Consider the following 27,710-nt stretch of genomic DNA (forward strand, 5'->3'; position numbering starts at 1 on the left):
CCCGCGCCCGCCGCCGCCGCCCCTCGCCCCCCACGCCGTTCCCGGCGGGACCCCGCCGGGAACGGCGCGGGGGGCGAGGGGCGGCGGCGGCGGGCGCGGGGCCGCGGAGCAGGCAGCGCGACGGGCACCAGAGGGGCGGGGCGCGGCGCGGGGGCGGGGCGTGCGAGGACCCCTTCCCTCCCGGCGGCCTCTCCCTCATTCGACCTCGGCGAAGATGGCGGCGGCGGTGAGAGCCATCGGCAGCCTCGGCCGCCTCCCGGCACACGCCAGGGCCGGCCCGGCCCGCCGGACGCCGCCCCGCGGTGAGCGGAGGGAGAGGGGGAGGCCCCCGGGGGGTGCGGTGTGGCCGCGGGAGAGGGGAGCAAGTGAGGGATGCGGGGGGGCGCTGGGGGGCGAGGGGAGCTGAGGGGCTGGAGGAGCGCTGAGGGGCGGGGGGCGAAGGGTAAGGGGCGCTGAGGGGGGACAGGATTGGGGGGCGAGGGGTGGGGGGCACTGGAGGGATTGAAAGGGCGAGCGGGGCACTGAGGAGTGAGGAGCGGGGGGCACTGAGCGGCGGGGGCTGTGGGGCACGGGGGGACAGTGAGGGGGCGAGGGGACAGTGAGGGGAGAGGGGACAGTGAGAGGAGAGGGGACAGTGAGAGGAGAGGGGACAGTGAGAGGAGAGGGGACAGCGAGGGGCGAGGGGACAGTGAGAGGAGAGGGGACAGTGAGAGGAGAGGGGACAAGTGAGAGGAGAGGGGACAGCGAGGGGCGAGGGGACAGCGAGGGGCGAGGGGACAGCGAGGGGCGAGGGGACAGCGAGAGGAGAGGGGACAATGAGGGGGCGAGGGGATAGTGAGTGGCAGGGGGGCACTGACAGGGCACTGAGGGGTCGGGGGACCGGTGAGGAGTGAGAGGGGCAGGGGGACACTGAGGGGGCGAGGACCAGGGGGACACAGAGGGGCAAGGAGGGCACTGGGAGGCAGGGGCAGCACTGAGGGATGGGGGTACCCTGAGGGGGCGAGAGGGGGGCACGGTTGGGGGGGCAGCGAAGGGGAGGGGGGGCACTGAGGGATGAGGGGCAGGGGGGCACTGAGGGGCTGTCCTGGTGCTCTGCAGGGGGTGTCAGGGGTGTTGGGGGGTCTCAGAGCGTCGGGAGTGGGACGTGTGGTGGAGGGGGTTCCTGGGCACTGTGGCCGCGGGGGCAGGGGACTGTTGGGGTGTCAGTGGGGGGGTCTGCAGGCGGTGTGACCACGGGGGCTGTGAGGAACGGGTGTCCCAGGGGAGCTCTGGGGTGGGAGGGACCCCCTCGGGGGTGTCCCCACGTGTGTCTGTGCTCTGTGCAAGGGGTTTGTCCCCATGGCCTCTGAGTCACACAGGGGGATCCCTGGCATGTCCCCAAACCCCCCCCGAGGTTTTCCCAGGGCAGGTCTGTCCCTCTGTGTCCTGGGGTCCCTGAGGGGGGCTGTGCCCCCACGAGGGACATGCTGCTGTGCCAGTCCCCAGAGCAGGCTGGCCCCCTTGTGCCCAGCCACCTTCCCTGTGCCCTGGCACATGGACTCACTTTGGGAATCCGTGTGCAGCTCGGGACAGTCCCTGTGTCCCTGCACTGAGGGAGGGCAGACCCTGCAGGCAGGATTGTCCTGGCACGTGAGCTGATGCACAGGGAGAGTGTCCCTGTGCCCTCCACGTGTGCCTGTCCCAGTGCCCCCTGTGCCTGCCTGGAAGGGAGAGAGTGTCCCCGTGTCCTTGGGTGTCTGTGGCTGCCCTCCAGGCACGCAGGTGTATCCCTGGGGAGGGAGCATCCCTGTGTCCCTGCAGGATGGGGAGGGTGTGCCCAGGCCTGTCACTGCATCCAGGTGCTCCACAGTCTCTCGGCTGAGAAAACTGGGATTGTTCAGCCTGGAGAAGAGAAGGCTCCAGGGAGACCTAATTGTGGCCCTCCAGTGCCTGAAGGGAGCTGGAAGCAAGGCTGGAGAGGGACTATTTAGAAGGGCCTGGAGTGACAGGACAAGGGGGAATGGCTTCCCATTGCCAGAGGGCAGGGATAGATGGGATACTGGGAAGGAATTCTTGGCTGTGAGGGTGGGGAGGCCCTGGCACAGGTTGCCCAGAGGAGCTGTGGCTGCCCCTGAATCCCTGGAAGTGTCCAAGACCAGGTTGGACAGGGCTTGGAGCAACCTGGGCTGGTGGAAGGTGTCCCTGCCCATGGCAGGGGTGGGGCTGGACGGGCTCTAAAGTTCCTCCCACCCAAACCAGTCTGGGATTCCATGATTTTGCCATCAGGCAGCTCCCTTGTGATCTGCCGGCCTGGGCAGGGCTTTGGGACCCTCCTGCCTGTTCACAGTGCTGGGTTGGTGCTTCCTGGCATTGCTACCCAGGCAGGGAGCCCCCAGGAGCCCTGGGAAAGCTGAAGGACCTGCCTGGGAGGCACTGGAAACCAGCTGTGTGTGTGCTTTGAAGGGCTCAGGGTTCACCATCCATGGTGACCCAAAATCCAGCAGCTTTTCATTTAACCCCAGGCCTGGACTCAGCAGTGCTGGGTTAAGGGCTGGGCTCAGTGCTCTGAAAGGTCTTTCCCAGCCTAAACAATCCCAAAGTTCTGTGATCATCCCCGTGTTACGTGCAGGGTAGGAGCAAGTCCCTACGTGACAGGGCTCTGCAGTCCCTAATGAGGAGACCTGTGGCAACTCCGGGGAGTTCCCAGGCTCTGGCTGGTTGGAATTCTTGTTCTTGGTGAAACTCTTCCTCACAAACAGCCCCGGGGCTGCTCTGAGCCCTGGTTCTGCCTAACAAAGTGTTTGGGGAGGGCTGCAAAGCAGGCAGGGAGCAGGCAGGAGCCAGGGGAGCTCCAGGGCTGGCTGTACCTGCCGAGCCACATCCGTGTGCCGGCGGGTTCCCGGAGCGGGGGGAGCTCAGTCTGTCGGGAGCTCCCCAGCTCACGGGTCCCAGCTCCGTGCTCAGCTCCCTGGGACAGCCTGGCCGGGTGTCCTGAGCTCCATCCCACTCGTCCTGCTGGGCCTGGGGTGCTCCAGGGCTGGAAAAAGGCTTTTTTCCCCTGAGCCATCGCCCATGGATGCCGCTCCCAGTTCCAGTGGTGTGCCACGGCCGGGTGAGTGGAAGGGAAGGGGAAGTGCTGGGCAGGGAGCTGTTTGAGGAAGTAACAGGGAAGAGGGAAAGTGGGAAGGAGCAGGTCCTGGCTGGGCCCTGGGACGGGGTGTTGGCTGTTCTCTGCTGCATCCAAGCCCTTGGCAAAGCCCTGAGAGGAGCGGAAGTGTTGGTGTCCCGGGGTTGGATGGTCTCTGGGTTGGGGTGAGTGCAGGAGAGAGACTGGAATTGACCTGCAGGGCTTTAATTCTGGAGTGAGTGGTGGGCCATGGTGGCAGCACCATCTGGATGCTGCCTCCTGAAGCCTTTTGGAGGAGGATTTTTCTGGCTCCGGTCTCGGCACGTTCCCATCGTGGTGCTGAACGGATCAGCTCCTGTGACTGGGACCAAGAGCTGCTTTAGTGTCAGAGGTGAAGGATGTCTCCCACAAATGTTCTGGGCTTTAAAATAAACCACTGTCAGGCTAAAGAAACCTCACTCAAATTCAGGAGCTGTTCCTCTGCTGACAGACCATTTCCCAAAAGAGTTTAGGTTCAAATGGAGTGAGATTTGTCCGGCTGTTCCCTTGAATTAATTTGTTTTCCTGCTTCATATCTTCTGTTTTGCTAGAACTGAAAGGCAAACGGGAATTCAGGGTTGAAGGTTTTCATGGGTGGAATCTGTATGGAAACTGATATGAAAAAAAGAAAGCCATAGGAAGAGGGAAAAACTTAGAGAATCCCAGCCTGGTTTGGGTTGGGAGGGACCTTAAAGCTCATCTCATTCTGCCCCCCTGCCATGGGCAGGGACAGGTTCCACTGGACCAGGTTGCTCCAGGGATTGAGTGAATGGCTTCAGGGAGGTAGTTCAGCCCTTGCTTTCCTTTTAAAGAGGCCGTGTGGCTGTTACTGGGTTAAAATACTGCTGTTAAAAGCACATCATGTCCTGCTGAGCAGCAACTGCTGTCAGGCCACGCTTGGTTTTGTGGGAATTAAATGCTGGTGCTTGTTTTCCAGAGTACCTGACTCCAACCTGCAGAAGGTTTAGGGAAATTAGTGTTGGAGGCAGCAGTCGCAGGGTGGGTATCAAATACTCCCCGGTGGCTTTGGAGTGGAAATCAGCTCCCTCTTTGTTTATAAAATGCTCTGTGGGCACATGACACTCACACACACGCACCCCAGACCTGTCTGCCGGGCCAGGCTGACGCTGAATTTCCATCCCCACGGCATCGCGCGCGTATCCCGGGCTCTGGAATGGGAGCAAAGGTCACTCCCTGCTGCCAGCACCCCGGACAAGGTGGAAAGGAGGCCAAAGTGCAGCAGGGCCCCGGCCCTGAGCCCGTGTCACGGGGCTGTGGAGGGGGCAGCACCTGTTGGGATGAGGTTTGCAGCTCAGTCCCCCTGCACCGGATTTTTCTCCCTTCCTGCTGCCGGGAATGGGAATGTCCCATCCCTAAGGGTTTTGTCAGCGTTGGGCAGGACCCTCCCCTGGGTGTGGGCCAGCCTCTGGATGTGTGTGGGGGCTTTGGAATATCCCTTTTACTGGATTGCAGGCTGAAAGCAGCTTTGGCAGGGGTTCAGCCTGGGTCTGCACTCAGGGATCCTCGGGGTGAAGTGCAGGGCTGCTGGGGTGGGACTGGGGTTCATTCATGTGCTGAGAGATCATGGGACTGGGGTTCATTCATGTGCTGAGAGTTCATCAGGCCAAACACAATTCCTGAGCAGGGAGAGGAGATTTATGAGCCAGCAGCCTGTGGGCAGGACTTGTCCATCCCGTGCTCCGAGTGTTCCGAGGGCTCTGGAACAGGACACCTTTGGGTGCCCCTGGGTGTGGATCAGCTACAGACCCTACGAGTCTCACACCACTGCCTGACAAGTTTGTGGAGCAGATCCTCCTGGAAACTGTGCTGAGGCACATGGAAACAGGGAGGTGATTGGTGACACTTCACTGAGGGCAAATCATGCCTGACACATTTAGTGTCCATTTAGGGTGACGGTATTGGTGGGTGAGGGAGGAGGCACTGAGCCAGGCACCAGGGCTTGGGCAAAGCATTCCCACTGTCCCACACAACATCCTTGTCTCTGAGCTGGGGAGGCAGGGGTTTGCAGGGTGGATAACTCAATGGGTGAGGAACAGGCTGGATGGTCACACTCAGAGCGGAGATCAACGCCTTGGTGTCCAAGTGAACATCAGTGACAAGGAGCATTCCCTCAGCATTCCCTCAGGGGTTGGGATCAGGACCAGCATCCTTGTCAGGGACATGGACAGTGGGCTCCAGTGCAGCCTCAGGGAGGTGCTGCCCCTGGGTCAGGGCAATCCCAGGCACAAACACAGGCTGGGCAGAGAACGGATTTAGGGCAGCCCTGGAGAGAAGGACTTGGGGATGCTGATGGGTGAGAGGCTGGGGAAGAAATTCCTGACTGTGAGGGTGGGGAGGCCCTGGCACAGGTTACCCAGAGAAGCTGTGGCTGCCCCTGGATCCCTGGGAGTGTCCCAGGCCAGGCTGGACGGGGCTTGGAGCAACCTGGGCTGGTGGGAGGTGTCCCTGCCCATGTCAGGGGGTGGCACTGGATTCATTTAAGGTCCCTTCCCACCCAACCCAACCTGGGATTCTGATTATTTTGCTGATAGGTGGAGGCAGGAATAAATATTTTGTTGGCTTTTTGTGACCTGCCAGTTGTACCCCCTGAGATCTGTGAGGTAACTATTGGCCTGGCACCGTGTGCTGGCCCCAGAGTGTGTTTTTACAGAAATACCCCAGAAGAGCTGTCTGTGTGTGCTCTGCAGGGAGTTTAACGTGCCTGAACCTCCCCAAAGTGCAGGAAGGGCCCTGGTTTGGCACGTGAAGAAGTGCTGGAATGAGCATCCTAAAGGCAAAGCTCCCCTGTGCCACCTGCTCCTTCTCCTGTCAGTTCTTTGGGACAGGAAAAAAAAAACCTTTGGTTTTTTCCTGCTCCTGTCCCGGCGTTGCTGGGAGCTGCAGCGTGGGATCTGTGCTGGGAGGGTCACTGCAGTGCTGTGGGATCTGCTGGGCTGGCTCTGGCACAGGTCAGGCCCTAAGGGAAGGGGCTGGCCCACGCTCAGGGTTTTCCAGATGCTGCCCTGGGCAGGCAAGGGGAGCTGGGAGAGAGTTGAGCTCAGAGTGCCGAGGATCCCTTTAACATCTGCAGCATCTCTCCCTCAGGTTATGCCTGCCGGAACATCTCCGCCTCCGCCGCCCTGCAGGGTGAGTGTGCAGCTTTTCAGTTTATTCCTGATGAAATTTAATTCCTAAAAAACGTTCATTTGATTCCTAAAATCCCCCGAGCCCGAGCTGACGGCAGGTGTGTGTTTGTCTGCAGCCAGGACCCACGTGAGCTGTGACATCAAAGGGGACGTGGCCGTCGTGCGCTTCAACACACCCAATTCCAAGGTACTGAGAATTCCCACTGCGGGCTGAGAACTCCCCTGACCTGCAGCCTGGCAAAGCTGGGAGCGAAGGAGAAACAGGAAAAGGAGGGTTTGGGTGTTTGGTGAGACATCTGGAGGTGCCTCCTGGAATTCTCTGTGTGCCAAGCTGACTTGTCTCCGTCCCAGGCACGAGGTCTTAGGAAGTCCTAAATCATAAAGAAATCTTAAATCTTAAAAAAATTCTAAATCTCACTAAGCTCTGGGATTCAAGGCAGTTAAAAAGCGTGTCCATACTTCAGTAATTTGGAATCCATAAAGGCTTTTGATTCTTTTATCATCAGCACAATACAAATAGAACTAATTTTCTTTTTTTCAGGTCAATACAGCTGCAGTTGCTTTTAGGTGTTGGAGGGCAGGAACCTCTGTAAATGGCATTTAAGGAGTCCATCTAAAAATGCACATTGGAGTCCTGTGAACCAGTAATGAATTTCAGATGTCATCTCGCAGATGGAAATGCTCTGTTATGGAGCAGCTGCAGAGCTTTTGATAAGGAAGTGGTTTTTAAAGCTAAACGGCTGAGCTGCTCTGGTACTACCCAAGAGATAAAGATTTAACTGCTCCTGCTATGAAAGATCTTGTATTAATTGTAGCAGGCTTGAACTTTTTGGTTTTTAATATACACTTTCCTTCTGAGGAGCAACTACAATCCCAGCTTTGAAACATCCTGTTTCATGAGAGGATTTTGGTGGGGTGTGAAGGACCCAGGCTGGGTTTGTTCTGCTGGTTGCAGCCTTTCAGTGAGGCTGGGGAGATGCTCAGCCTGCTCTGCTGGGAGGTGTCTCTGCTCACTGCAGGGGCTTGGATGAGATGACCCTTAAAGGTCCCACCCAACCCAGCCCATTCTGTGATTCTAGGATTATACAGAAAAACAAAACAAAACAAAAAAAAACAAAAACAAAAACAAACCAGTTTATGAGCTCATAAAATCAGTGTTTGAGGTCACAAACCCACTGTTGGGGAGGTTAAGAAGGAGCTTCCTGATCAAAGATGACCTGCAGGGCTGTATGGGGGTGGTTTTTCTACCTGTGTTCCAGCACGGGCTGGACCAACCCACAGCAGAGCTGGGCTCTGTCTGAGCTCCCTGCTCAGGTGCTTTGCTCCTCACCCATCAGAGCTCCCTGTTCAGGTGCTTTGCTCCTCACCTGTCTGAACTCCCTGTTCATGGTGCTTTGCTCCTCACCCATCAGAGCTCCCTGCTCAGGGTGCTTTGCTCCTCACCCATAAGAGCTCCCTGCTCAGGGTGCTTTGCTCCTCACCCATCTGAGCTCCCTGCTCAGGGTGCTTTGCTCCTCACCTGTCTGAGCTCCCTGCTCAGGGTGCTTTGCTCCTCACCTGTCTGAGCTCCCTGCTGAGGCTGCTTTGCTCCCCCCAGGTGAACACCCTGTCCCAGCAGCTGAGTGCTGAGTTCACGGAGGTCATGAACGAGATCTGGGCCAACGAGGCCGTGAGGAGCGCCGTGCTCATCTCCTCCAAGCCCGGCTGCTTCATCGCCGGGGCGGATCTCAAGTAAGCACAGGGGTGGAGGGGGCTGAGGGAGCTCTCCCTGAACCCCAGCAGCCAGGGCCTGGAGTGCAGGGCAGTTTGTCCCTGCGGTCCAGCAGTTTGTCCCTGACGTCCCCCCGGGGTGAGGCAGGGGCTGGGAGGGACATCCACGTGCCCGGGATGCCAGAGGTGCTCACGTGGAGTGAAACCTGGACAAGGAGGGACATGGGGAGTCGTTCAGCCCCCTCGGGCTGTGACACTTGGTCACTCCTTCCTCGTGCTGGGGTGCAGCCAAGGAACCCCATCCTGGCTCCGGGGTGGGCACTGTCCTTCCCTGTGGGACACAGCGAGCAGATCGTTTACATGCAGGACTCGTTCTGGCTGCGTTGGAGTGCCTGGCAGCCCTCCAGCCTGGCCCCTCTGCTGGGCAGGGTTTGGAGCTCTGCCCTGTGCTCAGCAGCCTCCCTGGGCAGCTTTTCCAGGGTGTGGGGTCATCCTGTGGGTGCCCACTGTGACCTGGAGTGCTGTTGGCTCCTGGCACTGACCCTGGGCAGGGCAGAACAGTTGCTCAAAGACATTGAAAGCCAGAAAGCTCTGAGGAAAGAAGGTGAATTACCACCAGGCCCCCCAAAACCTCGTTCCCTTTTTGGCTGCCCTTGTCCCTGTGCAGGTGGGAAGGAGGGGGTAGGCAGAGCTGGTGAGCAAAGCAGAGGCCGGGCTGTGGTTAAGAGGTGCCTGCTGGCCCCAGCACCTCCAGCCTCCCAGATTGCTCCTGCCTGGCAAACATTGCTGGTCTCCGGGAGGATAATTGGCACGGGGAGTCTCTAATTGATGGAGTGTGGCATCAGAGCACTGGCCATCTGCTGCTCTAAAAAGTGATCCTGGGCTGTCCCCTTCCTGGCAAGCACTTCAAGGCTTCCTCTGACCCTTCCTCCCCTCCCAGAGGCTTTCAGAGCCCTGGCAGAGGGATCCCATTCAGTGCCACAGGCACAGCCCTTGTCAGTGGGCAGGGCCTTAACCCTGCTGAGCGTAACCTCCCCGTGTTGTCTGATCCAAAACTGGGGCCTAAATAGCTCTTACCTGCCTGTCAGGCACTGGAGATTGTGGGAAAAGAGGCACAAAGTGGCTGAGCCCCCCCATTTTCCTGCTGTTGCCCAGTGCCTGCCCCGTCCTGACCCCTCTCTCCTCCCCCAGCATGCTCGAAGCCTGCAAGACCGCTCAGGAAGTGACTCAGCTCTCTCAGGACGGACAGAAGATGCTGGAAAAAATCGAGCATTCTCCAAAGCCTGTCGTTGCTGCCATCAGTGGCAGCTGCCTGGGAGGAGGCCTGGAGGTACTGGGCAGTCCTGGCTCTCCCAGCAGGAGTGGGAGCTGGCAGTGCAGTTCTGGGACTATCCAAGGGATCCCGGCAGGAGCAGCACTGGGAGAGGGGTGTGGGGATCAAGGAGGGCTCCTTGCTTCATGCAAAGGAGTCTGTGGCAAGGGAATGGCTTGGCTGTGCCTCGGGGCTCTGCTGCTGCTGTGGAGAGAGAGCAGATCAAATGGGAACCTGTGTGGGCCAGGCTGGTGTTGGGATGAGAGTCCCGGGGAAAACCGGCTGTTTCCAGCAGGCGTTGGATCTGCATCAATGCTGCTGGCAGAGCCCAGGCTGGAAATTGCTGCTGTTCAGATGGAGTCAGTCCTGTATCCCAGCAACTCCCACTCCCCACAAGGCTGTTGTGAGAGGGATGAGTGTGGGGGCCCGGCCAGGCTCCTCCCTGCCTGCACACCCCATTCCTGCCTACCCCTTCAGCTGGATCCAGTGTTTGCCTGGGAATCTCCACCTAGGATTTCTGTAAATTGAAGGGCTGTGGTGATTCCTGGAGCAGAGTGGTTACTAAAGCAGAATAACCTTGGAATGGAGTCTCCCTGGTTTGTATGGATTTCTCGAGCAGTCACAGCTTTCTGCACACACTGGGGATGTGGATTTATCCACACATGTGGATTTATCCAGGGATAAACCAGGAATCATGGCTGATCAGTAGATGGGACCATGCTGTCAGTGTAGTGAATTAATGAAGCCCTTGATGGTCTAGGTGAGATTTAAAACCAGCGTGGCTCAGTTTGGTGGTTTTGTGCTCATCTCCTGCCTGTTTGCTGTCGTATCCCAGAAGGAGCCATCAGTGAGCCCAGAGGGAATTTGGGCAGTTGGATTAGGGAATTGGGGTCGGGAGGGAGGCTGAGGCAGGGTGCAGGAGAGAGCTGTGTGATGGATGCCCAGTCCTCTGTGGTCTTTCCCAGGGAAACCTTTCCTTGTCTCTCCCTTTTTCAAGGTCGCCATCGCCTGTCACTACAGGGTGGCAACAAAGGACAAGAAAACAGTCTTGGCCACTCCTGAGGTGCTGCTGGGCCTGCTGCCCGGAGCAGGGGGCACTCAGAGGCTGCCAAAGATGGTGAGTGAGAGAAAAGCTTTACTCCCCAGCCCCTGTGCCTGGCCTGCTCCCACTCTGCCATCCCCTTCCTGCCCTTGCAGGTGGGACTCCCCGCGGCCTTCGACATGATGCTGACCGGGAGGAACATCCGCGCCGACAGAGCCAAGAAGATGGGGCTGGTGGACCAGGTGGTGGAACCCCTAGGTCAGACACGGGGATGCCTCTGGCTTTCTGGGGGTGCTGCCTGCCAGGGGAGCTCTGCCCTCACCAAAATGGGGGGGGAAGCTGTCAGTGCAGCGGGTGGGGGCAGAGCACAGGGGCTGCACAGGGATCACTGCTCCCCCCTCGGGAGCACGGGGACCTCGAGGACCTTGAGCTGCTGCTGCAGCCCAGCCAGCAGGGAGAGGAGCAGGGAGAGGTCAGCAGGGAGGGCAGGCTGCTGGCTGTCTTGCTTAAGCTAATTGTACAGATAAGGGCCCACATTCCTCCTTTATCAGGGCAGAGGACAGATTGCAGCCCCTAATGGAAGGACAATGGATGAGGGATGTCTGCCTTTCTGCAGCCTGCAGATGGTAATCTGGGAGGAGATCTGGAGAAGGCAGCCCCCAGTGGCTCAGGCCTCTGAGCTGCCAGCTGGCTGTCAGCTGGGCAGAGGAATTCCTTGCAAACTGCAGGTGCTGAGCAGGCTAGGGAATAATTCTGCTGTTCCTTCACTAGGGCAGCTTTCTTGGCAGGTGACTAAATGGGGGAGTTTGTGAGGACTAAACCCTGCAGAGCCTCCTGTGAAAGGTGTGAGCAGCTCCCCGCAGGAATTGGGATGAAAGCCACTGCTCCAGCTGGGGCTGCCCTGGAGCTGCAGGGTGCCTGAAGGGGAAGACAGTAAATAGAAAGAAGAGGTGCTGTTGCCTTCCCTGAGCAATGCCAGGGAAGCCCTCAGGTGTGGTCTGTCCCATGTGCCAGAGCTCAGCTGGATCACGGAATCCAGAGTGACCTGGGTAAGGCTCATCCTGTCCCACCCCTGCCATGGGCAGGGACACCTCCCACTAGCCCAGGGTGCTCCAAGCCCTGTCCAGCCTGGCCTTGAACACTTCCAGGGATCCAGGGGCAGACACAGCTTCTCTGGGCAACCTGTGCCAGGGCCTTCCCACCCTCCCAGGGAAGAATTTCTTCCCAATCTCCCATCTCTCCCTGCCCTCTGGCAGTGGGATCCATTCCCTGTGTCCTGTCCCTCCAGGCCTTGTCCCCAGTCCCTCTCCAGCTCTCCTGGAGCCCCTTTAGGCTCTGGAAGGGGCTCCAAGGTCTCCCTGGATCCTTCCCTTCCCCAGCTGAGCCCCCCCAGCTCTCCCAGCCTGGCTCCAGAGCAGAGGGGCTCCAGCCCTGGCAGCATCTCCGCGGCCTCCTCTGGACTCTCTGCAGCAGCTCCACGTCCTTGTGCTGCTGTTGCCCAGGGCTGGAGGCAGCTCTGCAGGGGGGTCTCAGCTGAGGGGGCAGAGGGGCAGATCCCCCCTGCCCTGCTGCCCACCATCCCTGTGGGATCAGCCCAGGATACACAGATATCCTTTGCTGTATTCGTGCTCATAAAACAGATTCATGGTTCTGAGGCTGGAGTTAAAATTGCCAGGATACACCTTCCCACTTTATACCTGCCTAGATGTGAATTGGCTTTTAAGAGCCAGCAAATGTGGCTTTTTGTACCCACAATTACCCTGTCTTGCTGGAAGGGAGAGTGAGCTTTCTGAGGAGCTGTTGGGAATCCTGGCTCAGCCCACATTAAGCACACAGGAGGAACACAAAAATACAAATTACATGCAAACATTGGAGGCATTCCTTGTTCATCCAAAGAGCTGCCAGTGCCAGGAGGTTTCTGCTGAGGGCTCCTGTTCTCTCTGTGCCTGGGGGAAAGCAGCTTTACCTGGGGTGATCCTTTAGCTGATTATAGAAGGCTTTGAAGGAGGCAGACAACATCAATCAGGAGGCAGTTCCACGGGGTGCAACCAGTTCTCTTTCAGCAGGGAGAACTCTGCAGCATTCCCTGGATCCCATTCTGGCTTGTGCCATTTACAAAGGAACCAGGTGGGAATGGAGAGCTTGGAGCTCCCAAGTTAGGGCACGACAGCACGCTGGGAGGTGATTGCAGGGAAAGTAAACCCCTGTGGGGGGGATCAGCTGCCTTCTCTGAGTGGTTCTCGCAGCTTAGACTGAAAAATGAGCAGCTCTTTTCTTCAGCTGGGCTGTCAAAATGCAGCACTTGTTGGTGTGGAGCAGCCAGGCCGGTGGAAAGGGGAAAACAGGCACTGGCATCGTGTGGCACATCAGGTCACCAAAGCTGGAGGTCCCAGCCTTGAACCGTGAGATGAGAGTTTGGGAGCTGGTGAGGTCTGAGCCCTGAACTCCCAAATGCTCTCAGATTTCCAGTAAATTCTCTGGAATCCCCTGGGCATTGCTGAAATGTGGATCATGCAGCAGCTCCGGGCTGTGTTTGCTGTGCCGCCTGTAAAATGAAATGTGTTGTTTTGTTTGGCCTGTTCTGCCCTGGGCTGGCTCTGACGTTCTGCCAGGGCAGGAGGCTTCCCCTGGGAGCTTTCCCGAGCTCTCACAGGGCTCCTGCTGCTTCGTTTGCTTCTTACTGAGAGCCCCCCCAGCAGGAGCAGCTTCTGGGTGCACGTGCAGGTTGTTCTGCAAAGAGAGGGGACACGTGGAGGGAGAGGAGACCCCAGAGATGCTGCCAGGGCTGGAGCCCCTCTGCTCTGGAGCCAGGCTGGGAGAGCTGGGGGGGCTCAGCTGGGGAAGGGAAGGATCCAGGGAGAGACCTTGGAGCCCCTTCCAGAGCCTAAAGGGGCTCCAGGAGAGCTGGAGAGGGACTGGGGACAAGGCCTGGAGGGACAGGACACAGGGAATGGCTTCCCACTGCCAGAGGATGGGATATTAGGAAGGGATTCCTGGCTGTGAGGGTGGTGAGGGGCTGGGCTTGAATTCCCAGAGGAGCTGTGTCTGCCCCTGGGTCCCTGGGAGTGTCCAAGGCCAGGTTGGAGGGGGCTTGGAGCAACCTGGGCTAGTGGAAGGTGTCCCTGCCCATGGAACAAGACAACCATGAAGGTCCCTTCCCACCCAAACCATTCTGGGCTTCCATGATCAAAACCTTAAATTTGAAGACCTCACCTTTTGTTGAGGGGCAGAGTAGTGGGACATAAAAGAGGAAGGGGGTTTGTTTTGCCTTTTTTTCCCGTTTTGCTTTTGTTTTTCCCCACCTCCTGTGTCAGGAGGTGTCTGGGGGGGGGTTTCCTTGGCTCTGAGGACTCTCTGCAGCAGCTGGGCCTGTTCAGAGCTGTTTGTGTGAGGGTGAATGAGGTTGCCCAGCACCAGGATACGGGGTTGTCACCTCACCAGGTTTGTTCAGCGAGTTCAGGGGCAGCCCAAGGCTGCACATTTGCCTGCAGGGTCTTCTTGGTGGCCCTGTGCAGCCTCCCTGGGCACTGCCCTGTCATTCATGACTCGGTGTTTGCCTCTGGCAGCTCCTCCCAGCTGCCTGTTCAGCCCTGTGCTGGATCCTGCCCTGATGATACAACTGTCTGGAAATGAGGAGGATCCCCGTGCTTGGGAATTGTGCAACCCACCCTCAGAGGTTGCTAAAGCTGGTTTGGTGGTGACTTACCTCGTTGTGGGAGAGCTTTAAGTTGGGCCAGGGGTTCCTGTGTGTTGCAGCAGCTAAAGCAGACGAGAGATTTCCTGCACCCGGGGTCAAAGGTTGGGGTTTGTTGGACATTGGCTCCCGTCCAGGGAATTTTCAGGGACACAGCACTTCCTAAATGCTGCCTGCCTGTTGGTGCAGTGTTTGTGCCCCAGAAGAAAGGAGAGGTGCCACAAGGGAGGGGAGGCAGAACCCCCCAGTTCCCCTGGGACGCTGGGTGCCTGCAGTTATGCCAAGTGCAAGGTTTGAGGAGCAAGGGGCACAAGTGGCACAAAGATGCTCAGGAGCTGAAACAGGTCCAAAGAGGTCATGGAACCTCCGTCCTTGGAGGTGTTCAGAGACTGGCAGAAGGTGTTCCTGAGCAACCTTGTCTGATTCCAGAGCTGGATGTGCCTTTGAACAGCTGGGAGCTGACATTCCAGCGTTATTCCAGCATTCCAGATTGTTGCTGTCTATACAAACCCCTTGGGGCCTTCACGTCGTCCCTGCTGGGCCTTCCCACCCTTGCTCATAACCAAGGAAGGTCCAACAGGAGGGGGGAGTGGGGTGGTAGCAGTTCAAAGGCCCGTGATGTTGCTGTCTGGTCCTGGCTGCTCCTCATCCCCATCCCTCAGGGGTAACTCCTGCTGTGTCCTCTGTGCTCCCCAGGGCCGGGTGTGAAGACTCCGGAGGCGCGGACGATGGAGTACCTGGAGGAGGTGGCCATTGGCTTTGCCAGGGGCCTGGCCAACAAGACTGTGTCTGCCAAAAGGTCCAGGGGGCTGATGCAGAGTAAGTGTGTGGGCAGCAGGGCCAAATCCCAGGGGACTGTGGCGAATCCAGCTTGGCTCCTCTGGGCTCTGCTCACGCTCCTACTTATTTCCGTTTCCAAACCAAGGTGGTTCCATGTTGGAATCACCTCTTGAGCCGGGTGGGTCGGTAGGGAAAACATTGCTCTGCAGGTCTGGGCTCTGGCAGAGCTGGACTTGGTGGCTCCTGAGGTTGCTGGAAGGGAGCCAGGCCTCAGGGAGAGAGGGAGCAGCTGCCCCCAGGGGACTCTGCATCTTCAGAGCTTCGGTGGCGAGTTCTGTGCCAGGCTTGTGCAGTCAGGTGGGAAGAGGCCCGTGGGTCTGCTCCTCACTGCTCCCTGTTAGCAGAGCCCAGAAATGGGCACATCCCCAGGGGAGTCCTGCTCCCCAGGGCTCAGCCTGTCACCACTGTGTGGGGAGGATGAGCCTTGCCCATGGGACAGGCCGTGGAGAGCAGCCCCTGCTGCCCGTGGCTGCTTTCAGGGTTTCCACTGCGGGTTTGCAGCATTCCCCTTTGTAGTGCTTGGCTCTGCAGTGAATCCTGCAGGGCTGGCTGTGCACAGAGCCCTGTGCTGACACTGCTCTGTCCCTCCTTGCAGAGCTCACAGACTATGCCATGGCCCTGCCCTTCGTCAGGCAGCAGGTTTACAAGACGGTGGAGAGCAAAGTTCAGAAGCAAACCAAAGGGCTCTACCCCGCTCCCCTGAAGATCATCGAGGTAACACAGCGAGGTGGGAGGACCCAGGGGGCAGGGGGAGCTGGGGGGTGATGTGGCATAGGCAGAGGGAAGGTGGTTCCCTCCCCTCAGTCCACCCAACACGCTGATCCCCACATGGATCAGTCCTGAGGAGTGCTGGCTGGGTGCTGTGCTGAGCAAGGGTGGCAGAACTCAGAGGCACTGCCCAAAATATGATCACCAGTTTATGTGGGACCCGTCCCAGTGAGGGGTAGAGCAGGAATCCCAGTTAAGGGGAGTCTTAGCTGGAATGTTTTGTCCATGGAACTCTCAGCTGCAGTTTTTCCAGGTTTCCTGTGCAGTCTCTAAAGAATTCAGGGAGCCTGTTTGAAGCCAGAAAAATAGAAATTGTTGTAATGTTCGTAACACTGACCACACAACACTTTAAAAGTTAATCCTCTGGGTTACACAAGCGTTGTGGGACTTACAGGCACACTCCAGGGTTGAATCCTTATTTTAAGATGACTTTTCACTATTTTAAGTTGTTGCCAAGACTTCTCTAAAACCCGTGAATGACTCTGAGAGCGGTGACATGACAGGGGCACAGCTCCTGAAACCACCAGGGATGGCTCCAGAGGAAAACTCCTGATGGAAAACTCCTCACCTGTCCTGTGCTGGAAGGACAGGGCGACTCCCAGCTCTGCCTTGAGCAGCAGGGACAGGACCCAGGGAGTCTGAAATGTGCCTGGAATGTTGGGGAGGGATCCCAGGGCCAGCAGGTAACCCTGCTCAGGTGTAGGTGTTTGCAGGCAGGACTGAGCTGTGTCTCTGTTGCTCCTGGCCCAGGTTGTGAAGACGGGTCTGGATCAGGGCCGTGACGCCGGATACCTCCTGGAATCCCAGGTGAGGAGATGGGTCCTGGCAGGAATCAGTTCACTCTGTGCCCTGGGATCTGTGTCTAACCACACACAGGGGGTTCCTCACGGCCTGCTCCAAGTGCTGCCTGGCTCCCTGCCCCCCCTGTGGCACTGGGGCTGGGACAGGGGCCTGTCTGCAGCCACAGGACTGTGTGTCAGGGGTCTGGGACACCACTTGGGGCCTTTTCTCCCTCCTCTCTCTGTTGTCTTTGGGTGGGGAATAACCAGAACACCTCAGCTTTGGCACAGCAGCACGTGGGTTCTCTGTGTGTAACTAAAGGTCTGGAGAGTCTGGCACATGAGGAGAGGCTGGGAGAGCTGGGAAGGGAGAAGAGAAAGCTGGGAGAGGTGGGACTGGAGAAGGTTGTGTGTGTTTATTGCACACACACAGTTTTTGATCCCTCTCTTTCTCTGCCCTTGTCTCTGCCTTAAAAACCCACCTGCCCCACGTTAGTTTTTCCTTGCAGGTCCCAGTTTTGCTGCAATTGTGCTCAAATGTGTGATTCCTGGGGCTGAAGGGGTAACTCTGGCTGTGCCCAGTGTCACTGGTGGGTCACCTTGATGGCTCTGCAAGACCTGAGCCCCCCACAGAGCCACGTTTTCACCTGATTATCTCAGCATTTGGGTCGTGTCTCGTGTCCCTGCCCCTTAAATGCCAGTGAACTCCATCCAACTCCCACTGCCCTGCTGTGCTTTGTAGCTCCTTTTGTTCCCTGTGGTGCCAAGGCCTGCTCTGAGCTGGAGCTCCCTCCCTACCTCACCAGTGCCCATCCGTGCTGGTTGTGCATTCCACCCACGTTTGGTCTGGTGCTGAACAAAGGCCTGGGGATATTCTGTTCCTTACAGCAGAGAATGGATGGTTCTTTCCCCAGAACAGCAGCAGGATGGAGATCTTCCCAGACCCTCTGAAGAATAATAAGTGTCAGTGTCGTGTCTTTTTTTTTTTTTTTTTTACTCCTCCCTCTGTCCCCCGGGACAGGAGTTGCAGATTCTCTTCCAGGCTTTGTTTTGGATGTTTTCACAAGGCTCTGACTCGCAGGGCAGTGGTGAAGGAAGGTGCAGCCTGCCCCAGACTGCATTCCGTGCTTTTCCAGGGCTAACTTGGCTCGGGAGACATTCAGTTCTGTGTCTCCCTGTGCTTGTCTTTTGTCTTGCTGAGAAACTTCCATGCTGAGTGCTGGGAGGTTTTGCAGGATTAGGTTTTGTTGCCCCTCTGTGATGGTGCAGAATCAGCAGATCAGCTGCTGCTGTCACAGAGGACTGACCTGTTTGTAAGGGTTTTTCCTGAAGCCTGAGGACAGGGCTCTTCCACCTGGATCCCTGGGGGCAGTGACCCCAACTAGTGCAGGATGCACGTGGGGAGGAAGGGTCCTGTGTCAGGGAAATCCAGTCCTGCCACTGAGGAAGCAGAATTGTGGAATTGCAGAATGGTTTGGGTGGGAAGGGACTTTAAATCTCATCCCATTCCACCCCCTACCATGGGCGGGGACACCTCCCACTAGCCCAGGTTGCTCCAAGTCCCTCTCCAGCTCTCCTGGAGCCCCTTTAGGCTCTGGAAGGGGCTCCAAGGTCTCCCTGGATCCTTCCCTTCCCCAGCTGAGCCCCCCCAGCTCTCCCAGCCTGGCTCCAGAGCAGAGGGGCTCCAGCCCTGGCAGCATCTCCGCGGCCTCCTCTGGACTCTCTGCAGCAGCTCCACGTCCTTGTGCTGCTGAGGAGAAGGTGGTGGGTGGTTGGGCGGGGTGGACAGTGCTTGGACCAGAAGGTTCCTCTCCCCAGAGGTCACCTGTGCCCCTGTCCCATTGCTGAGCAGGTCACTCACCTGGGCAGTCACACGGTGCCTGTGTCTCCCCTTGCTGTGGTTTTGACATGCTGGCAGTGAGACAGCTGTTAACTCCCAGCTTCCCTCTCCCCTTTCTTCCAGAACTTTGGCCAACTTGCACTGACCAAGGAATCCAAGGCACTGATGGGGCTCTACCACGGGCAGGTGCACTGCAAGAAGAACAAGTTCGGGGCCCCTCAGCGAGAGGTCAAGTAAGTGCAAGTGTGGGGTGCCTGAAGGAGCAGTGCCAGGCTCTTGGAAGTGACTGGCCTGGAGCCCTGGAGAGCTGTGTGGCAGAGCAGAGAATTCCAGCCTCCAGGAGGCTGATCTGCTGCGGTTCAGAGGCTTCACTTGTGGGTGAAACTTCTCACGTGGCCTCTGTGAAAGTGGTGCCTGGGTGGGTGGGATCTGTGTGAGTGTGACAGGAAGGATGGAAATTCAGCCATTTCCAGCTCTGAGTGTGTCCCCTTGGTCCTTCCCCGTGCAGGACCCTGGCTGTGCTGGGAGCAGGGCTCATGGGGGCCGGCATCGCCCAGGTCTCCGTGGATAAGGGCATGAAGACCATTCTGAAGGACACGACACAGAAGGGCCTGGACAGGGGCCAGCAGCAGGTCTACAAGGGGTATGTGAGTCCAGAGGGGTTGGCTCGGGGTGGGATAGGGCTGCCTTTAGTCACAGCATTCCTCTGCTGTCAGGAGCTCCTGACACCTCTGTTCTGCTGGAAGGAACCGTCTGGTGTCACAGCAAAGCTTTATCTTAAGGTTGTCCTGTACAGTGTGCTGGGATATGGCTGCAGGACAGGCCCAGTGCAGTCAGCCTGAGGGAGGTAGAGCCCTAACAGGGGGTTGCTTTGCTTTTAGATTTAGCAGTAACTTCTAGAGCCAAGGCCCATGTCAGGGGAGGCATCCCAGCTCAGAGCTCTGGAAAGCTGGATTTCCTTCCCTGCCCTCCTGGCTCAGCAGCAGTAGTGCTCAGCTCTGGGGTGTCAGCTCTGACCCTCAGCTGAGCTGTGTGAGCAGGGCTCTCCTGCTTCCACGTGGAAAGAAGGGCCAGGATGCATGCAGGGTGCCAGTCCTGTGGGATTGGAGCTGGAGTTTCGGGTGCCAGCTCTGGGGGGCAGGGCAGGAGGGGTGCCCGTGGTGCTGTGGTGCACCCCCAGCAGCCGTGACAGAGCTGTCCCTCCCCAGGCTCAACAGCAAGGTCAAGAAGAAGAGCCTGACATCGTTTGAGAGGGACTCCATCCTCAGCAACCTGCTGGGCCAGCTGGACTACAAGGGCTTTGAGAAGGCAGACATGGTCATCGAGGCCGTGTTCGAGGACATCAACGTCAAGCACAAAGTGCTGAAGGAGGTGGAGGCCGTGAGTACCAGTCCTGAGCTCCTGCTGCACGTGGGCCCTGGGGGCTGAGGGGTCCTGGGCTGTGCTGCTGGGTCTGTCCCACCCTCTTTGTGCTGCAGTTTGGTTCTTGGTCACAATTAGCTATGTCAGGACGTGGGTGAGCATCAAGGGCAGCTTTTCTGTTCACTGAGGACAATTCCTGCTCAGTGAGGAGTTTTTAGCTGAATGGGGCAGTTCTGACGTTCCCTGACTCCTGGGAGCTGCTTCAGAAAGAGCTGAGGACATTTGTCTGAGGACACTGATACAACAGTGATGTCCTTGGGTATCTCCACACCTCGCAGTCCTTCTCCTGCTGTCCCTGCCCTGCTGCCACTGCTCTGTTCTGTTCAAGGGGGGAAAAAAGCTGTATGGCAAAGGGGCTGGTGTGGGCCCCTCCTGCAGTGTCTTGTGGGGTTGCAGTGCTCTGGCAGAAACGTGGGAGCTCTGGGACTGATTCTGCACCCCTGGGGAGGTTCAGGGGAGGTCTGGCTGACTTAAGCTGCTGCTCTAGAACTAGTTTCTAATGAGAAAACCCACTATGCCTTGTTTGCCAGGGCTCCCAGGGGCTGGTGGTGCTCTCCCAGGGCTCTGGATCCCCCTCTGGAGCCTGAGCTCTGACAGTGCCTCCCACCCCTCCACAGGTGATCCCTCCTCACTGCATCTTCGCCAGCAACACCTCTGCCCTGCCCATCAGCCAGATTGCTGCTGCCAGCAAGAGGCCTGAGAAGGTGAGTCCCCAGGGCCACGTGCCCTGCACAGAGCTGCCAGTCCCTGGGGAGGTGGCTTTGCTTTGGGGACCTCCTGCTGCCTCCTCGGGACGTGACACAGCTCGTCCTCTGCCCCCAGTGCCCCCAGAGCTCCTGGTCTTCGGGCAGGTGGGAGGGGGGTGAGGGTACCCTCACCCCAGGGGTGATGTTGGTGAGGCAGGGCAGTGCATGTGGGGGCACAGAGGCTGTGGAAGTGGGGAGCTGGGGGGGGTCGGGCTCTGCTCCCAGGGAACAAGGGACAGGAGGAGAGGGAACGGCCTCCAGCTGTGCCAGGGGAGGCTCAGGTTGGACAGGAGGGGGAATTTCCTGCTGGAAAGGGTGGTCAGGCACTGGCAGGGGCTGCCCAGGGAGGTTTGGAGTGCCCAGCCCTGGAGGTGTCCCAGGAAGGCCTGGCCGTGGCACTCAGTGCTCTGGGCTGGGGACAGGGTGGGGATGGGGCACAGGGGGATCCATGGGCTGGGAGGGCTTTTCCAACCCCAGTGAGTCTGTGACTTGGGCTGAGAGAATTCCAGCCAAGAAGACTTCAATCGTTTTAATAAACTGAGTAGACACAGGAGGGACTTGCCCTAATGGGGAAAGTGCTTTCTTCTTCCTGGAGAAAGCACTGACCTGGCAGCAAAAAGAAGTCAGTGGCTGGAAGCTGAACTCAGAGGTGCTGGGACTGAAGCCCTGGGATCAGCTCCTGAGGGGGTGGTGAGGTTTTCTCTCAAACTCCAAATGATTCATGTGAACAGGGTGCCAAGAGCAAGGTAGCAGAGGTTTGGAGCACAGGACAACTTCATCCCTTTGCTTGAAGTCCAAACAGCACATAAAGTATCTGCATCCTCCCCCCTTAGCCCAGGTGAGCACAGCTGAGCAGGAGCACTGTTCCTACACCCCTGAGGCAGGAGTGCAGGACCCTGCCAGGGGTACCCAGGTACCTGTGAGCTGTCAGGGGGTCCTGCCACCCTCCTGAACCTCTTCCTAGTTTGCTGTCAAACCTTTGTTTCGTCAGAAATGCCAACTGAGTCTCGTTTGTTCGTCCTTGCAGATAACATCCTCTTGCTGTAGAAATTGCCTGTGCAGTGGCTCTTTATGTGGAGACTCCTAGGAAGTCAGTTAATTAATTAGTGCATTTTCTTTAATTAGTGTTGCAGTTTGCAACTCTGCAAGGTGCCTCTGGCTTACACAGCCCTTGGGGCCCAGGGCAGCTGCCAGGAGGCACGAAGGTGACACGCTGGTGGCACAGTCACATCCCCAAAGTGAGGCACACAGCCAGATAATCTGCACCTACCTGCTGCTCCCAGGGGGAGGCTGCACTTCCCTCTCTAATTAGTGTCTGGATAGGTGCCATCTCATCCCTAAATTCACTCCATCACCAGAAGCATTCACAGGCAGGACACAGGGACTGTGCTTGATGTCCCTGAGTGCTGCTCCAGTCTGAGCCCAGCAGCAGCAGCAGGTGGGGCTGCCCTGCCAGCTCAGGATCCCTGTGCCCTGCCAGCTCAGGATCCCTGTGCCCTGCAGGTCACACTGTGCCTGTCCTTTGCATGGGGACAGGTCAGCTGGGACTCACAGACAGCGTTTGCTGCCAGACTGTAAAGTACAGAGAGAGCTGGGCAGCTCTTGGTGCTGTGAAGATCACACCTTGATCCTGAGACAGGATTGTGGGGCATGTGCTGTGTCCTTGAGAAAGCCAAGGAGAGAAGGGAGTTGGGGAGTATTCCTGCCACAGAGGGATGGAGTGGGGTGTGGGGGGGGCCCTGCAGCCCGTGCTGGCCTTCCCTCTGCACTTGACTCGCCCAGCAGATTCTTCTGGGAGCCAAAATCCACGTTAACCCCCAGCTCTTCCTCCTGCCCAGGTCATTGGGATGCACTACTTCTCCCCAGTGGATAAGATGCAGCTGCTGGAAATCATCACCACGGACAAAACCTCCCAGGACACGGCGGCTTCCGCCGTTGCTGTCGGCCTCAAACAGGGCAAGGTCGTCATCGTGGTGAAGGTGAGGGGACAGGGCACGAAAGAGGAGCTGGGCCAATAAACACAAGGGCCTGTGCACTGACAGGAGGGTGAAACGTGGCTCTGGACACGCTGGGAACAGCTGCTGCTGCTGGGAAGTGAAAAGGGAGGTCAGAAGGGGGCCGGTGCCCACATGATCCTCACGTGTCCTCAGGAGCAGCCGTGGAAGGGCACAGGGCACGGGTGCAGGGCCAGCAGGAGGAGCTGCCAGTCCTGCCCCACACAGGGACAGGGGCTGCCCTGGCATCCCACACGTCTGGGTGTGTCTGCACAGGGCTGCCAGCACCCCCAGGTCCTGGCGGGGTGTGAGGGCAGTGAGCAGCAACCCTGCTCTTCCTGGGCTAGATCTTGGGTGGGAGGGGTGGGAATACAGGAACAGAGGATTTAGATGGGATACTGGGGAAGGAATTCTTCCCTGTGAGGGTGGGGAGGCCCTGGCAGCTGGCAGAGAAGCTGTGGCTGCCCCATCCCTGGAAGTGTCCCAGGCCAGGTTGGACAGAGCTTGGAGCAACCTGGACTAATGGAAGGTGTTCCTGTCTTTCCCTCATGCCTGAGGTTGCAGCAGTGCTGAGCAGGTCGTTCCTGTGCTGCCAGGAAAGCTGGCTTGTCCAGAAGAGCTCTGGGCATCTCTGAAGGCCAGTGGGGATGCAGTGCTGCTTCCCTGAGCCTCATCCCCACCCCAGCTGCCTCTCCGAAGGGCAGTTTGCAGCTCTTCTGTTGCTTCCTGGCTTTGTGGGGAGTATCAGAGGTGAAACAACTGGTTTTTGCTGGTTTCCCTTGTGCTGAGCACCCTTTCCCTCATCAGCCTGTTGGGCTTGCTGAAGCAGCAGCCTGCCTGGGACCTCCAGGCACTAGTTCAAATAAAAACACAGTGATGGGAACTTCCAGGGAGTAAGTTCGTGGGAGTGTTCAAACACTGCTGAACCCTACAGGGAAAAAATACCCTATTCTAGCAGTCGGAAACATGGTGTTAGAGATGGGGTTTGGGGTGTCTGAGCTGCAGCCTGGGCTGTGAAACACAGCTCTGGTGCTGCCAGGAGGCCATGCTCCTGCAGCTGGGACTCACCTGGCTCCCTGCTGTGCTCCTCTTCCCTAGGATGGGCCTGGATTCTACACCACCAGGTGCCTGGGGCCGATGCTGTCGGAGGTGGTCCGAGTCCTCCAGGTGAGTGTCCACCAAATAGTCGTGGAAACTCTGCTTCTTCCCTGGCCAGGGCTGGGCCCAGCCTGGCTGTGGGCAGGAGGGGAGGTGGGTGACCAGCCCTGGGGTCGTGGTTGTCCCCAGCCTGCCCCTGGCTCCTGTTGCAGTCCCACAGCCTGCGGGGCTGCTCGCAGCGCATGGCCCCAGAGCAGTGAGAGCTCTCTGCCCCACGCTGGCTGTCCAGGACCTCACCCCTACATCCCATCGCTTCCCCTTCTATCCTGCAGGAGGGCATTGACCCAAAGAAGGTGGATGCCATCTCCACAGCCTTCGGGTTCCCGGTGGGAGCTGCCACGCTGATCGACGAGGTGGGCGTGGACGTGGCCACGCACGTGGCCGAGGACCTGGGCAAGGCCTTCGGGGAGCGCTTCGGGGGAGGCAGCATCGACCTCTTCAAGCTCATGGTGCAGAAGGGCTTCTTAGGTGAGGGGCTGAGCTGTTTCCACCTGAAGGGTTTCCCCCTTTGCCCCAGAGAAAGCACCGGCGTCCGTCAGCCTCTCCTGCCTCGGGAGAACAGCCCTGGGAATGGGTCAGGAGTCCCTCCCACAGAAACGGTGATGGACCGTTTCTTCTGGACCTAGAGAAGGCATTAGGGCCTGGCACAGTGGCAGCATCTTGCCAAGGGGTCAGGTGGAGGTGGGTCCCTTCCCTCTGGCCGTGCCCTGCAGTGCAGGGTGCTGGAGGATGTGCCGTGGGAGTGCAGGAAGCGGAGCTGCGGGGAGATCAGAGGCGAAGGTGTCAGGAGGGAATGGGACACATGGCAGGATGTGACTCGGCTCCTTTCATCCCCGGCAGGTCGCAAGGCAGGGAAAGGCTTTTATGTTTACCAGGAGGGAGTGAAGAACAGGAGTGTGAATTCCGGCATGGATGAGATCTTGGCACAGTTCAGGGTGCCGGCGAATCCTGATGTGTGAGTACTGGGAGAGGCTGAGGGGGGGGGTCAGAGCCTGCCCAGCTCAGAGCCTGCCCAGCTCCTGGAGCCCCTCTGCTCTGGAGCCAGGCTGGGAGAGCTGGGGATACTCACCTGGAGAAGAGAAGGATCCAGGGAGACCTGAGAACCCCTTCCAGGGCCTAAAGGAGCTCCAGGAGAGCTGGAGAGGGACTTGGGACGAGGGCTGGAGGGACAGGACCCAGGGAATGGCTTCCCACTGCCAGAGGGCAGGGAGAGATGGGAGATTGGGAAGGAATTCTTCCCTGTGAGGGTGGGGAGGCCCTGGCACAGGTGTGTCTGCCCCTGGATCCCTGGAAGTGTCCCAGGCCAGGTTGGAGGGGGCTTGGAGCACCCTGGGCTGGTGGAAGGTGTCCCTGCCCATGGCAGGGGGTGGCACTGGGTGATATTTAAAGTCCCTTCCAACCCAGACGAGTCTGGCATTCCATGACATTGCCCAACACAGAGCCTGATCAAGCCTTTGCCTTTATTCCACATCCATCTCCACACAATCCTGAGTGATGTGCTCCAGGGGGCCCTGCCTGATCAGGGGGCTTGAACCAGACAAGCTCCAGTGGCCCCTCCCACCTCGAACCATTCCATGGTTCTGATGTGCCCACTTAGGACACGTCCCAGCACTTACTCCTGCCCCTCCTGAGGACAGGGACACTTCCAGGGAGACCATTTCCCCCCCGTGCCAACCTGGGGTGCTCTGCCCCCGCCGCCGCCCCCCTGGCCAGCCCTGACAGGCTCTGTCCCCGCAGCTGCTCGGACGAGGACATCCAGCTGCGCCTGGTGACGCGCTTCGTGAACGAGGCGGCCCTGTGCCTGCAGGAGGGCATCCTCAGCAACCCCATCGAGGGGGACATCGGCGCCGTCTTCGGCCTGGGCTTCCCGCCCTGCCTGGGAGGTGAGTGCCCTGGGCTTGGCTCCAGAATCACAGAATCAGCTGGGTTGGAAGGGACCTCCGAGATCATCAAGTCCAGTCCTTGATCCAACCCCGCTGTGGTTCCCAGCCCATGGCACTGATGCCACATCCAGTCTCTTCTTAAAAACCTCCAGGGATGGAGAATCCACCACTTCCCTGGGCAGCCCATTCCAATGTCTGAGCACCCTCTCTGCAAAGAAATTCTTTCTAATGTCCAACCTAACCCTCCCCTGGCACAGCTTCAGACCCAGCCCTCTTGTCTTGCTGATGGTTGCCTGGGAAAAGAGACCAACCCCCCCCGGCTCCCCCCTCCTGTCAGGGAGTTGTAGACAGTGAGGAGGTCTCCCCTGAGCCTCCTCTTCTCCAGGCTGAGCCCCCCCAGCTCCCTCAGCCTCTCCTCACAGCACTTGTGCTCCAGTCCCTTCCCCAGCCTAGTTGCCGTCCTCTGGACCTGCTCCAGAGCCCCTCAATGTCCTTCCTGAGCTGAGGGCCCAGAACTGGACACAACACTCCAGGGGTGGCCTCACCAGCGCTGAGTCCAGGGGAAGAATCACTTCCTTGGACCTGCTTCACCCCGGGCTGTGGCCGTGTGGCAGGGCAGGAGTTAAGGCCGGGTTTGAGCTGCAGCCTTAAGGAAACGGCCTCAAGTTGTTTAGGTTGGATATTAGGGGAAATGTCTTCCTTGGAAATGGTTGTCCAGCCCTGGCACAGCTGCCCAGGGCAGTGGTGGAGTCCCCGTCCCTGGAGGGATTTAAAAGCCCTGTGGATGTGGCACTTGGGGACATGGGTCAGTGGTGGCCTTGGCAGTGCTGGGGGATGGTTGGACTCGATGTCTTAGAGGGCTTTTCCAACCTAAATAATTCTTTGACTCTGTCTCCTGCCACTGCCACTTGCCTGGGTGGGCAGGGGTTGTGTTGGAGCCCAAGGACCCACCTTTACCTGCTGCCCTCACTGATACAGCAGAGCTGGTAACCTCAGCCGTGCTTTTCCAGCCAAGGGACTTGCTGGGCCCAGCCAGGACCACGGACCAAGTTCCCTGGGACCCAGCTGTGACCTGGCTGGGTGGCCATGGCTGTGGCCTGGGCCGTGGATGAGGCACGACCTGGGGGGTTGGGTCACAGCTGGAGGCCACCACAGGCTCTTGGGCACGAGGTGGTGCTTCTGCCACAGGCCTGGTGCTTTCCCTCCTTGAGCCAAGCTCAGGCTGTGGGAGCAGCCCCAAGGGACTTCCTATGAGAGCATGGGGTGGCAGGACAAGGGGGAATGGGTTCAGACTTTCAGAGGGCAGGTTCAGATGGGATATTGGGAAGGAATTGTTGGCTCGGAGGGTGGGGAGGCCCTGGCACAGTTGCCCAGAGAAGCTGTGGCTGCCCCTGGATCCCTGGAAGTGTCCAAGGCCAGGTTGGACAGGCTTAGTGGAAGGTGTCCCTGCCCAAGGCAAGGGGTTGGAATGAGAGGAGCTTTAAGGTCCCTTTCCAGAACCATCCCACGATTCTGTGATTATCCACGTCCCAGCTTGTGGGGTCAGCCTCTGCCCAGTGCCAGTGGGCAGCGAGCAGGGCCCTGGCTTACCCTGACAAGAGACTTGGGGGTCTGTCAGCCCCTTGGTGCCCGTCCCTCCCGTGCCAGCGCCGTGTCCCTGTGCCCGCAGGTCCCTTCAGGTTCGCCGACTCCTATGGAGCCCGGCAGCTGGTGGACAAGCTGCGCAAGTACGAGGCCGTCTATGGCTGCCAGTTCACGCCGTGCCAGCTGCTGCTGGACCACGCCAACAGCCCCAGCAAGAAATTCCACCAGTGAGGGACCCGCTGACGCGCCCACAGCTCCCCGGGGCCGCCCCAGCGCTCCCGACACCCCGTTGTCCGTAGGTTAATCTCCAAAGCCCTGGGGGAGGAAGGGGAGGAGGGAGGGGGGCACCAGGCTGCCTCATGGCTTGTAGTCATTTCAAGTGCCTTATCAGCCACTGTGTGTTGGGCACCTCCGTCCCGTGCCAGCCTGGGCCAGCCTCTCCGTGCTGGAGAGGGGATTTCTGCTGCCTTCGCCTCCATGCTGCGGCCTCCAGAGCTCCCAGTCTGGCCAGTAGCATCCAGCACGTGGCTGGAGCCGAGGCCTTGCCTTTCCATAGACATCTACCAAAATAAAGCCCCGTCTCCCGGGTTTGGACTCCATGCCTGCTTCTCCTCCCGTGTCCCTGGGCAGCACCGAGGGAGAAGAGT

General features: G+C 58.6%; 1 protein-coding gene across 1 annotated transcript; it reads left to right on the forward strand.

Annotated features, from left to right (window-relative positions):
• Positions 1-146: 146 nt before the first annotated feature.
• On the forward strand, positions 147-27,662 carry HADHA (hydroxyacyl-CoA dehydrogenase trifunctional multienzyme complex subunit alpha). The gene is made up of 20 exons (XM_064651170.1): positions 147-302; positions 6,251-6,292; positions 6,408-6,478; positions 7,889-8,022; positions 9,193-9,331; positions 10,311-10,430; positions 10,511-10,613; positions 14,746-14,868; positions 15,485-15,603; positions 16,408-16,464; positions 18,400-18,509; positions 18,785-18,919; positions 19,485-19,656; positions 20,316-20,402; positions 22,283-22,423; positions 23,537-23,605; positions 23,869-24,064; positions 24,437-24,551; positions 25,334-25,479; positions 27,149-27,662. The coding sequence occupies exons 1-20, from the start codon at positions 215-217 to the stop codon at positions 27,292-27,294; spliced, it is 2,313 nt and encodes a 770-aa protein (XP_064507240.1). The 5' UTR covers positions 147-214; the 3' UTR covers positions 27,295-27,662.
• Positions 27,663-27,710: the final 48 nt, after the last annotated feature.

This window comes from Pseudopipra pipra, chromosome 3 (assembly GCF_036250125.1).
Source record: "Pseudopipra pipra isolate bDixPip1 chromosome 3, bDixPip1.hap1, whole genome shotgun sequence".
Lineage (NCBI taxonomy): Eukaryota > Metazoa > Chordata > Aves > Passeriformes > Pipridae > Pseudopipra > Pseudopipra pipra.